The 13,006-nt window shown below is 55.3% G+C and overlaps 1 protein-coding gene across 1 annotated transcript; it reads left to right on the top strand.

Moving 5' to 3' along the window:
- Positions 1-1,167: 1,167 nt before the first annotated feature.
- On the top strand, positions 1,168-3,263 carry LOC138110250 (G-protein coupled receptor 12-like). Its single transcript, XM_069014956.1, has 2 exons — positions 1,168-1,223; positions 2,109-3,263. The coding sequence occupies exon 2, from the start codon at positions 2,111-2,113 to the stop codon at positions 3,152-3,154; it is 1,044 nt and encodes a 347-aa protein (XP_068871057.1). The 5' UTR covers positions 1,168-1,223; positions 2,109-2,110; the 3' UTR covers positions 3,155-3,263.
- The last annotated feature ends 9,743 nt before the right edge of the window (positions 3,264-13,006 follow it).

Below are 13,006 nucleotides of genomic sequence, written 5' to 3'. Positions count from 1 at the left end.
CCGGCTCACGGCGCTCGGTCACGCGCCCGGCGGCCCCAGGTAGATGACGATTCGAGTCCCCTGGGATGGGGCTTGGCGTGATCAGGAACCCAGATGCTCCAAACTGGGGCGGTTGGGTTCAGCCAAAATCGCTGGTATTCACCTAAATATCCCTGCACATCGGGAGCTGGAAATCCTTCCCAGCGCTGAGCTGGCGGCACCGCAAAGCTCCAGCCTGGAAGAGAAAGGGGGATGAAAGAGGGAATCTGGAGTGTTACAAAACCAGTAGGGAAAAGGGGAGAAGGTGTAGCTGAAATCCTGTGGATCCAGGAGCTGAGCATCCCTGCCTTGATGATCCTGCTCCCAAGATGAATCACGGAGCCATTTATGGCTGGAAAAATAATCGTGTCTTTGGGATTTGTTCCTTTCCAGGCTGTTCCTTTCCCAAACAGTCGGGAAGGAAGCTCTGGGGACGGGTGGGTGCTGCCGTGAGGGGACAGACCCGCACACCCAGCGTCCTTGGTGGGCAGCCCACGCAAAGCTCCCAGGTGTTGATCCTCCTCACCCCAGCTTTTCGCTGGCTGGAGGGAAGCCCGTGTGGGGCGAAGGCTCTGGGGTGCGGTGCTTCCCTGTGGAGGGATGCCCCTGCCCCAGCCCCAGCTGCCGTGTCCTGGAGGCGCAGGGGGACCGGTGCCGCTGTCCTGGACATTGTCCTTGAGGAGCGCGGAGCCACGCCGGATCACCGCCCTCCCTTCGCATCCCCGCGTCCCCCGGCACAAGCGGTAAAAATAAACCCTGCGAGGCGCCGGGGCCTGGCTGGTGCCCAAGCTGCATCCGCAGGACGCAGGTGCAGCGGGCCCGACCTTGGGGAGGTGCGTCGGGGTGGCGGCAGAGCTCATGAATGAACGATCGGCGGGGCGGGTGCGCGCACCCCCCGCGTGCCTGCGGGTGTGGATGGGGATGTGGAGCAGGGAGCCAGCCTTGTTGTTATTCTGATCACAGCGGCTCTGATTCACAGACTTGGATCATGAATATAAGTGAAGACTTTGACGTCAGAGTTGAGATTTATCAGCAGATCCAATGGGGCAGGAATATTAAGTGCAAGTCGATGCCAGCTCTCTGCCAACGCTATTAGCGATGCTCGCCGAGGAATGAGGCTTCGCACCAAGGGCTGGAAGGACCGGGAAGGAAAAAAATAAAAACGGGGTGGGGGGAGCAAGCTGATCCTCGAGCATTAAAACCAGGTAAAACAACAACCCCCGGCGTGGCGGCTGCATGCGGGAAGGGGCAATGGTGGCGGCGGGGGATGGCAGCGGGCTGCGGGCACAGCCCCCGACCTTCACACCTCGGCTGCCCGCCCCGGGCGGGGGGATTTGCTCCGCCGAGCAGGGCAGGATGGTGCCGCCGGCTGGGAGCATCTTGCACCAGCCTTTTCCAAAGGAGGGAAAGGCAGGGAGGAAGGAGAAACTTAACGTAGGCTGTTCCTTGCCGCTGCCTTCTCCTTCCATCAGCAGCTCCGCATACAGGCGCTGGCCTATTAATAGTGTTTATTTTTACTCACTGCACGCAAAAAAGAAAGGGCTGCGGGAGGGGGGGGGCTGAGGGGTTGCGCTATAAATAGGTAGCAAAGGTGGCCGTGCCCCGGGGAGGGGAGGAGGGGGCGGCCGGTTCTTCACCCGGTGCGCAGTGGCTGCGGACCCTGCATGGAGCCGGGCGCATGGAGGCGGCTGCGGGCAGCGGGGTGATGAGTTGTGCTCCCTTCGGGAGGAGCGGGAGATAGCGGCCAGGGGTGCGTGTGCGGCGGCGGGGACGGCGAACCGGGGCTGGGGGGGCTCGATCCCAAGGAAGCTGCAGTGGGGCTGGGGGGGGGGGGGGAGCGGGCGGGGATGCGGCGGGCGGGGGCGGCCGGGTGCGGGGCGCGGTGTCCCCGGGCGGGGGGCTCCGGAACGCCGTGTGGGGCTCGGGGCGGGGCGGGGGGCTCCGGAAGGTGAGGGTCTCCCCGAGCTCGGTGCGGCGCTGGGCGCGGGTCGAGGTGCGGGGCTCGGCGCGGGGCTCGGGGGCTCTCCGGGGGCTCGGGGTCCGTCCCCGCCGCGCCGCCCCTCACCGCCCCCTTCTCCCTCTCTCCCCAGCGATGCTGCACGGCCCCGCCGCCATGGGGGAGCCGTGGCCGCCGCAGCCGCAGCAGCAGCGGCTCCCGGGGCTCGGCAACGCCTCGGAGCCCCCCGCCTGGCCCTCGGCGGCGGCCGGACCGGGCACGGCGGCGCCGGGCGGCGGGGCCGCGGCCGCGGGGTCCGTGAGCCCCTGGGACATCGCGCTGTGCGCCACGGGCACGGCGGTGGCGGGGGAGAACGCGCTGGTGCTGGCCGTGCTGTTCTACACGCCGAGCCTGCGGGCGCCCATGTTCCTGCTGATCGGCAGCCTGGCGCTGGCCGACCTGCTGGCCGGGCTGGGGCTGGTGGCCAACTTCGCCGTGCGCTACCTGCTGCGGCCGCCCAGCGAGGCGGCGGAGCTGGCGGCGGCGGGGCTGCTGCTGGCCGCCTTCTCCGCCTCCGTCTGCAGCCTCCTGGCCATCACCGTGGACCGCTACCTGTCGCTGTACAACGCGCTCACCTACCACAGCGAGCGCACGCTGGGCTTCACCTGCGCCATGGTGCTGCTGATGTGGCTGCTGTGCCTGGGCGTGGGGCTGCTGCCCCTCCTGGGCTGGAACTGCCTGCGGGACCAGAGCGCCTGCAGCATCCTGCGGCCCGTCACCAAGGACAACGCGGCCGTGCTGGCCGTCACCTTCCTGCTCCTCTTCGCCCTCATGATGCAGCTCTACCTGCAGATCTGCAAGATCGCCTTCCGGCACGCCCAGCAGATCGCCGTGCAGCACCAGTTCATCGCCACGGCGCAGGCCACCTCCACCCGCAAAGGGCTCTCCACGCTGTCGCTCATCCTCGGCACCTTCGCGCTGTGCTGGATCCCCTTCGCCATCTACTCCCTGGTGGCCGATTCCAGCTACCCCGCGGTCTACACCTACTCGCTGGCGCTGCCCGCCACCTGCAACTCGCTCATCAACCCCATCATTTACGCCTTCAGAAACCCAGACATCCAGAAGTCGCTCTGGCTGGCCTGCTGCGGGTGCATCCCTTCCACGTTCTCCTCCAGACCAAGGACATCCAGCGACGTGTGAGGACTGAGCACGGAGCCGGAGGTGCTCGCTGGCTCTCCTCCTCCTCTTTTTCCCCTCTGTCGTTATCGTTTCCTACCGGGAGGAGCCCCCCCACCCCGGTCAGCACATCTCGTTCCATGGCAAGATGGCCAAAAAGAGGAAAAAAAAAAATAAAAGAAAAGAAAAAGGGAAAGGGAAAAAGAAGGGGGAAAGAAAGAGAGAGATTAGAATGATAATGGTTTCCTTTAGAAATGTTATTTTCTTACACATTTTATTTTTTATTTAAAAACACAAAACACCAAAAAAAAAAAAAAAAAAAGAAAGAAAAAAAGAAAAAGAAAAGATAAAGGATCCTCGTAGGATGGCGTTTGTCTGCTCTCGGGGTAAGGAGCCAGGGGAGCCGTGGGCCCCATCCGGGTGGTCCCACTCCTCGGGGGCACATCCCATGGGAAGGCCACAGGAACGGAGGGGGTGGGGAGGGAGGCGTCGTGTCCCCCCCCCCCGGCGGGGCTGGTCCCCACGCGTGGGGTGGTTGTGCCCATCCCCCTGCAATCAGGGCCTGCGATGCTATGCAATAATGGGGGGGCCGCGTTCCGCACCGCGGGGGAGGAGAGCTCCGGCCGGGGGGGCCGGGGAGGAGGGACACGGGCACTCGCTGTGTCTCTGTGGTTTGCGAAGCACTTTGAGGACCTGCGGGGTGAAAAGACACTTTAGGTGTGGCTTGTTTGGGATGTCGCAGGGATGGGGGTACCCAGGGAATCCATTCCCTCCTTCCCCCCCCCGAAAATGTGACTGGGGCAGGGCTTGCGGTGCGGGGGTGGCGAGGGCAGCTGCGGTGCCCTGCACCCCGAAGTCTGGGAGGCCAAGGAAGGGCTCTCCTTGTCCAGCTGGGACAATGGGGTGCTGCTTTCTTCCCTTCCACACGGATTGTTTACATGGGGTGGGATTTTCGTCCAAAGAGGGGTCCGGGCTTGCTGGAGTCCCCGAGAGGGAATCACCACACGTGTCACTGCTGATGCTGCCAGCTTACCTTGCTTCGTTAGAGAAGCGCCAGGCCCCGACTCTCCTGTACTGTGTGATGTGCTTTGTGGTGTTAGTGAGACCATGATGAAGTGTCCTTTATCCTGTGCTTTCTTCTGGCCGGGAGGTGGAATCGTGCACTCCCTGAAAAAGCAAGCAAGAATCCAAGCAGCCCCCAGAGAGATGGCAGGGCTGGGGGTGGGACAGCCAGGGGGGCTCAGGGCACAGGGGGGGTGTTGCCCGGGGTCCTGGCATGGGAGGCACCCAAACATTCTGCTTTGCTGTAGAGAAATTGTTGTGATGTGGGAAAGGGACTTTGAATGAGGGTATCTAGTGACAGGACAAGGAATGGCTTCCCACTGCCAGAGGAGCAGGGATGGATGGGATATTGGGCAGGAATTGTTCCCTGGGAGGGTGGGCAGGCCCTGGCACAGGGTGCCCAGAGCAGCTGGGGCTGCCCCTGGATCCCTGGCAGTGTCCAAGGCCAGGCTGGACATTGGGGCTGGGAGCAGCCTGGGACAGGAGAAGGAATGTTCTTGCTTTGTGAGGCTGCAGAGGGTACAAAGTCACTTTATGGCTGGATACAGACAGACCCACGTGGATTTTGTCTCTGGATCTGTGCAATGAATCTCTCGCTCCTCGGAGCTAAGTGCACATGAGAAAGCTCTGAATCTCCCAAGTGTGCCTGGGGCTTGGACTTGTTGTCTACCTGTGAAAGGTGGCCAGTCTCTGAGATTTTATGTTTTGTGGGTTTGGTTTTTTTTTTTTTTTCATTTCCTTTCTCTGATGAATACCTTGGAGAACGGGCAGTAGGCACAATGTTGAATCAATGTAAGTTTAAAAGTAAATATATATATAAAGAAGACTAATATTTATACAAACACTTTACTCATTCTCTACACTCTCTTCTGGTTTCTTAAGTGCAGCTGGGTCCCTGCAGTTCCTCAGTGTGAAAACTCAATAGCTTAAACCCTTTTTGAAACATTGTGAGCATTTGAAATGTTTTTATACAACCACCCTAGCTAGAAGACAGGATTTGTTTCTCTGGACAGCTCATTTTGTATCTTTAGATGAAAGGTAGTTTAACCAATCAGCTCTAGAGAAACCTGGACACGAAAAATGTTGCATTTTCTTGGCTTTCCACTAAATTCCCTGTTGCTGAAGAGCTTGATTTTGACAGTGTTCTTTTTAGAGTTTAGCTGCTTACTTAAAACGCGTCTCACTTTGAGGGATACATTGATAAGCTTTGCCAAAGTCAAATAAGGATCAATGGGAAAAAATATCTCCCTATGGCCCTCCACAGCAAGAGGAGAAAGATTTGGGATGAGAGGAGCTAAAGCTGAGGTCACAGCCCCTGCCAGGCTGAGGTTAACAGCAGGTGGGGGTGTCCTCACCGGGTGCTCACCCAAACACATTTTCAGCCACTTTGGCAAAGGCAAACTCTGAATTCTGGCCCCTGAGCTATCCCGTGCTCAGAGTTACTGTAAAATAATGACCGCGTTTCTTTTCATGTGACGGTCTAGCACCTTTGAGATGTTAAACTGCCCGTGGAAGTCGTTAAAAACACTTGTTAGGTTTCAAGAAAAGTCTCAAGAAATCTCCTCTAAAAAAAACCATTTTGATTAATCGGCATTTTTGCAGTCATTCCTCTAAACAGAAACAGTGCCATTTCCAGGTGGTTTTATCCTTTGCTGTTTTCCCTCTCCTATTTTACCAGTGGAAAGGCAGGAGGGGGGAATGAGGAGAAGTGAGGAAGAAGATAAAGAGTTTTAGGTTCACCTGCCATGCATTGCTGGAAACCTCTGACCGCTTTCGTGCACCTTTGCTTCGGTGCTTTGGTTTGCGGTTGGTTTTGCTCTGGTCTCGTTTTGCATAGAGAAAACCTTGTACTGGAAAAGTTTGGAGTGGCAATGTTGGACATCAGTGAGGATGATGGGCTTGGGAGGCTCTTTATGCTGAACATCAGGAGAGTTAATTTAAAACCTTGAATCACCAAGGCAGTGCTGCTGTGTGCGGGGCGGGAATGTCCTGGTGTTTGGGGCTGGCTTTGGGACATGTTTGGTGTGGAATGCAGGGCCTTTGGATGAGGTTCCAGTGCCATAAATGGGGAGCAGCTCCCATGAATGTAATGGTATCACATGTGGATGAGGCACCAATGGTGAGGGAATCCCTGGTAAACAAAATGGGGTTTCCAGCTGGTTTTCAGTACAGTGAATCCTCTATGGATTCACTGAGGATCCAAAACTTGGTGAAAAGAGCCCAGCAGCCCCTGTCCACCTCCTGGGCACCACCAGAAGGACAAAAAGACCTGGGGTACATCCCAGTGCTCCCTGTTTTCTGGTGTTGGATGTACTGGGAGGCCTCCTCCAGCTGGGATTCTGTATCGCTCTTAAACTGAGATCTCTAAAAGCCTCTGATTTCATGATTGTGCTTTCCAGCTGATACAAGGGGGCAGTGGCAGTCCTGCAAAGCACAGGGTCTTTGGCTCGTTGGAAATTTGCAGGTGTCCTTTGATTTCCACGGAGTCCCCACGGCCACTCCAGGTGGGCAGCGGACCTGCCTGGAGAGGGCTGGTGGGTGTTTCCTTGGGAAGAACTCCCCATCCTCACCCTGGCCAGGATCTTGCCACTGTATCTTCATACTCCCGGCTTTGCAAATAGATTTTGATAAAGGATGAAGGGCCAGAGCTTAGATTCTTGTCACTTCTGGACTCTCCAGGAGCTGGTCTGGATCCTCAGCAGCAGAAATGGGCAGAAAATGGGTCCTGAGTGACTACAGGTGGTATCCAACCAGCCCCGAGCCTATGGCAGGGACCAGGGCAGACAGGGAAATGAACCCACTGCTTATGTGTGGATTTATTCACAGGTTTCTGGGTGCCTTTGACTTTTCCACCACGAGCTGGTGGCCAGAATGTAGATGTGAAAAGCTTTTGGTGTTGGTGCTTGACTGGTTGAGTTGAGGGGATGAGGAAGAGAAAGAAGGAGAAAACCTTCCTGGAATACACTGTGACAAGGCCAGGGCCACTGTGGGGTGGGCTGTAACCACAGCTGCCCTGAGGTTCGTGGAGAGGTGCCAGGGTTGGGGGGGAGCTTGTGCATTTGCAACAGGCCCTTGCCCCTGTCCTAGCACGAGAAATTTTTAAAAACCCCACAAAATTTCCCCTATTAAAATGTACAGACTCTACCAACAAAGCTGCTTAGTTTCATTCTGGGGTTTGTTTTCTTTTTCCCTTTTCCATTTTGGTCAGTTTGGGACTTGGAGCAGTGAAAATGTCTCTCTTTAGCCAACTTCGTGTCAGTAACCAGCAGTAAAGATCTCAAGGGTCTCAGTGCTGATGTGGCAGCCCCAGTCTGTTCATATCAGAGAGTTTTAATTGAACCTCGAATGAACCCCCAAGAAACCATTACTGTTCTCATTAGGTGATGAAGTACCTCTTCCTTGTAGAAGCATCAAATTTGGGGTGGGGAGACCTTTCAAAAGCCATTGTTGCTCACTTGTATTGGTGTGTCCTGACCAGCATCGAGCCTCGAGTCGTTGTTAACGATGAATTAATCACTTCTAATTGTCAGGAGTAATTGTTGACTGCACATGGTATTTCCTTGTAATTCCTCTCGTTCATGCTCAGCCTTCCCTGTGGTGAGGTGAGGCAGCTTCACCTGGACCATTTGTACCTCTTCTGTTGTCGGTGCAGCTGCCCACTGCAAAATCCCCCCCAGCCCACCCTTCCCGCTGTCCCTGCTACCCTGGGAATGGACCTTTCCCATTCCCACTGGAAAACTCTGCAATACAGAGCATTACAGAGAGCAAATGGGGTTTTCAGCAGAGAAGCCCTGAGTCAGACAGGTGCAGAGCTCTTTAGTCCCTGACTCTGAGGGATGTGAATAAATCGTCTCCGGCTCCAAGGGTAACAGTTGCCTTCACAGATTCCGCTTGATGCCGGGTGCAGCTGTGTCTGTTCCAAGGTTATCCCTTCCCAGCGCGAGGATGCTGCAGCGGGCAGGGCGCTGGAAGTCTGACAGCACCTCGTGTCCCTGGCTACTGAAACCACAAGCACAGGTTTATGGCCTTATTGCGGGCTCTGGGAGCTGGAAAGCAGCTGGCTCGTCCCAGGAAAAGCTTTTTTTTCCAGCTGGCCAGCGTCTGCCTGAGGATGAGGGGCAGTGCTGGCTGCAGCCCTGGGCACTGCCTTGCCTTTCCTCTGCACCACAGGGACAAGGACTGGGCTGGTGTCTGATGTCCCCTGGGAGCAGGTCAGAGCTCATCAGCCCCCGGGGATAAAGAGCATCCTCCCTGCAAAGGGAATCCTCCAGCCTGGAGGCAGGGATGAGTTTCTGGTGGCAAAGCCCAGCAGGAAACTCCCCCAGAGCCAGAGCCTGCTCTGTGCTCACCCTCCTGGGGCTCTGAACCCCAGCTCACGCTGGCCAGGCTTCTGGAGTCGCTGTCAGCAGCACAGACGGACAGGATGGGAATCAACCATCCCCATTCCCTGCCTCCCATCCTACCCGATCCCCCAGGAACGAGGCCATTCCACAGCAATCAGGACAGCGCCTTGTTTTGCTGTCGGTGTTGTCATGAGCCTTTTAACTTGACTGGGAAAGTTGATCTCAAAGGAAAATGTAAGTTATCATTCAATTATGGTTAAATCAAGCCCCTTCGATGCACTTTATGACCGAGTGAAAACAAATCAATGCTGTTATTGCACTGTATCTCTATTGTGTATAATATTATACATTCATCTGTAAGAGTAATTTATTTTTATTACTGTAAATAAAACTGTTGGAGTGATTTGTCAAGAGGATATCCAAAAATGGGGGGGGGGGGGGGGGGGGTGTAAAATTAAAACCTTTGATGATCTGGGCTCCTGTCCCAGGTACGTGCCACGCTCTGTGTGTCTGTGTTTTTATTTCAGAGTCCAGAACAGGTCTCTGCTTTCCCTCACCCGGGGTCTGGGTTTGCCCTGGGATCAGGAGGAGCTGGATGAGGACAAGAACTGCTGGAGACACGGAGGGGTTGGGAAGGAACAGCTCCTGCTGCTCGGAGCCTCCAAGCACAGACAAAGCTTTCCCATCAGCAAACCAGCCCCTGCCCTCTGATCACCCAGGCAGTCAGGGATTAAATACCCTTGGGAATTAATTGATCTCTGAGGGTTTCATGCTCCAAACGAAGGGTTTTCGAGAGATCACAGCTTTCTGCTGCTCCTTCTGTGCCCCGGCCTCCAACAGAGGAGGGAGCATCACAGGGCTGATTAACTCGCAGCAAAGAACAAGCAGACAAGAAGCCAAACCCGAATCTACTGTAACCTCTTAAAATCTTTATTAATTTTTTTCCTTTTTTTTTTTTTTTTTAAATTTAATTAGCACATGCATAAAGTGTCAACAGTTTGGGGTTAAGATGACATTTCTTGAACAAATGTAGTTACAAGCGGTGCCTCGGATCGCTCCAGGTTTCCTCTCTACCCTGTACAGAGGGAAGCTCGAGCTGCGACCGACGTCGTCCCTACCTTTCCATCCTCGTGTCACCACAGGCAGAACCCACAACACTGGGGAGAAATACACTTGTTCACACGTAGCAACTGGGTAGGGGAGATAGAGACGGGCAGCAACATCTACTCACCTACTGACTAAGTGCACATGGTTAAAGACCCCACCAGACAGTGAACATCTCCTTCGTTAATCTCGGCTTTATAATAAGGGGAATCCATCGTGGCCTGGAGTGGGTGACCCTCCCTTGGGAAGGTGCCTGTCTCCCATCAGCTCCTTCCACCAGGTGGCAAATCTAAGGAGATATGGTAATTCTTCTGCTGTGATTAAAGAACGAGCCTTTTGCAGGAGCATCGGGGCAGCCCCGCTGATGCTGAGGTGTCCCTGTCCCCTCTGTGCCACCCCTGCACAAAGAGCTGGAGCCAAGCTCCACAAAGAGCAGCCCAAGCCCTGGCTCCAGGCCCTGCGTGTGATCAGTTGGTGCCAAAAGGGGAGAAAACTGCTTTGAAAATGCCCATCTGGAGCTGGCAGCTCTCTGATGCTCTGTTTTGGGAGGATTCGTGCCCCAGTGCTCCAGGAGGTCTCCTGAGCTCAGAGTTTGGGTAGTGCAGGAGGGGGTTTGGGGGTCTGAGGTGCCTTGGTCTGCAGGGCACAGGAGATGATCCTCACCTGCCATCAATTCCCCCCAGAATAACCCTCCTACAGCACCTGGCCCCTCACCCAGAGGTGTTAGTGCTCCTGCTGGCTCAAAAGGGGATGGAAAACTGGAATGAGGTGGCTCCTGTCCTGCTGCAGCAGCTGGCGTTGTCCCAGCAGCCCTGGGCTGGGACAGCAGCAGCAGGAGGAGGAGGAGGAGGAGGAAGGCTCTCCTGAACGCTTGCTCCATGACTGCAGCAGCCCACAGCACATGCATGTCCCACAGCAGAGCGGTGACAGGAGGGTTTGTCCCCTCCCCACACCTCCCACATCCCCTGGGGACTGTCCCCGTGCCAGAGGTGCAGCATTGCTGTGTGTCCCCAGTTTCCAGAGCAGGTTCCCTTGGGCTGGCCAAGACTGGAGTGAAAACTGCTCCCCAAGCCACTCCTGTGGAAGGAGGAATCCCAGAGGATCCCGTGGGGTCTGGGCAGCTCCAGGTTTCCACCCCAGGTGAGCTCTGCCCATTCCCAGCAACGCCACCCACCCCAAGCAGCCCCCTGGCCACGCCAGAGGGACCTCCAGGAAAGGCACTTGTGTCATGAGGAGCTGCCCTGGCCCCACGGTGTTCCCAGCAGGAATGCTGGATCCAGGCCCTCTGTGTGACATCTGAAAGCAGAGGGGAGGAAGGTGCCAGCACAGCTCAGCACCACCCCAAACTCCTGCTGGGGACACCCTGCTTCGGATCCCCCCAACGAGCCAGGCAGCCCCAAAATTATGGGAGTCTATTAGGGTGAGGAGCCATCAGCCCCAAAATGTCCTGAAAATGCATTTTGAAGAAAAGGGTTTTTTTTAATAGTGGGGATTTGAGTCGGTTGGATGGGACCTGGGGCAAGCTGCACTCATGGAAGGTGTCCCTGCCCACGGCAGGGGGTGGAAAACAGACTGGAAATCCAAACAATTCTGGGATTCTATGATTTTCTTTCTTTCCCTGATCTGCTGTGACCCGAGACAAAAAACACGACAAAGACCAGCCTGATTTGAAAACTGGCCAGAACTACAGCTAGAGCTGAAACATCTCAGTGTAAAATTAAATTTGGAGGGAGGGCAGTGATGGGGATGTTGATGCTCATGACTACAATTTCTGGAGATTTGGCCAGGCTCTGCCAAAGCTGTTCCTGCTGCCAGCAGGAAATCACCAGCTCTCCACGGGCATCACAGGAGTGTCCCCAGCTCCAAGGCCTCTTCCTTTCTAACACAAGACTTTCATGGTTTTTCCATGGCAAGAAATGATCTTCCACGGAGTCAGCGGTCCCAGCTGAGGCATCAGGCTTACACCAGCACTGGGAAGAGGTGAAAATCAATGGGATTTGAAACACTAGAGCTGGGGAGGGGCCTCCAGGGGCAAAACCACCTCCTACAGAGGCAGGAGACTCTCTCCCTGCTGGGGGTGATGTGCTTATTGCTTTTCCTTAAACACCAGTTTCCTGGGATCTGATTTTTGGAAGTGGTTCTGGTGGCACCTGCTTCATTCCATTGCTGAGTGACTGGGAAGTGTTGTTGTGTCCGACCTTCCCTCGAGGTCTGAGGGAAGGGAAGGGAACAGTTTATCCTTCTGGAAATCACGTGTGAGTTGTTTGTTTGCTTTTTAGTTTTGTGTGGGGGTTTTTTTGTTTGTTTGTTTATTTTTAGATTTTTTTTTAATCTTATTTTACTTTTAGATTTCTCAACTGAGCCACCCCAAATCAAAGGGTCAATTTTAAATTGTCCACCTTAATGGTTTACTCAGTACAGCCTGTGGAACATGAATGGCCCAGAGGAGCTGCTGCCTCTTAACTACTGAAATGCAGCAGTAACAGCTGTGAGTTCTCATCCTTCCCTCTCAGGTGGTTGTTCTGCAGCACGTTTTATCTTTATTGTATAAAAGATAAACTGAGAGGGAGCAAAAGCAGCTGCCCTGGCTGCTGGGGGATGCTTTGGGCTGTAACCCCCTGGGACAGACCCCCAAGGAGGGCATGAGGCAGAGCTACAAACGTGCCAGAAATGCCCTGTGGGCACCTCCATCGCTCCCTGGCTGCACACAAGGTCACGAGCTTCTCTCTGGCTTCTCAAAGCCCTCCCACGGCAGAGCCTCCATGAGCTGAGTTTCTCCATCCTCACCTTGAGAAAGCTTTCCCTGAGACCTGACTCAGCTCCTCTCTGCCACAGCTCAACCCCACACTGACCTGAAGAACAGATTTATTGCCCTCACTCCCTTTGTGGCTTTGCACAGGGTTTGACCTGCCTGAGGTTTCCCCTGTGCAGGCTGCTGAGAGCATGGCCAACCTAAAACGCTGGACTGGTTTCTTTCTGCCTCATTTTCTCCTCTCTGCACTCTCAACCTTACACAGAACCAAGTGCTGGAATTACCACTGAGCTGAAAATCCCTCCAGGCCAGCCCAGTCCCCTGGCACTGTGGGAAATGTGGGCAGGGAAAGGCTCCTTTCACACACACTCGGGCTCACAACAACCAGCAAGAGGTTTAATGCTGTTCCTGGGAGGAGGGAGAGGTTAGAGGCACCTCTGGGAGGTGGCACCTGTGGGAAGATCCCTACAGGGAGATGCCTACGGGAGGGTGAAGCATCAGTGGTGGCATCTGTGGTCTCAGGGTCCTGTCAGTCTGTAATTCAGACATCAATTTGGGTAATGCCACATCAGCTCTGCCTTCAGGGGACACCGTTTTCCATCAGCTCTTGCCTGG

The sequence above is a fragment of the Aphelocoma coerulescens genome, chromosome 4A, assembly GCF_041296385.1.
Source record: "Aphelocoma coerulescens isolate FSJ_1873_10779 chromosome 4A, UR_Acoe_1.0, whole genome shotgun sequence".
In the NCBI taxonomy this organism is placed as follows: Eukaryota; Metazoa; Chordata; class Aves; order Passeriformes; family Corvidae; genus Aphelocoma; species Aphelocoma coerulescens.
This window is presented reverse-complemented; position numbering and strand designations above follow the sequence as displayed.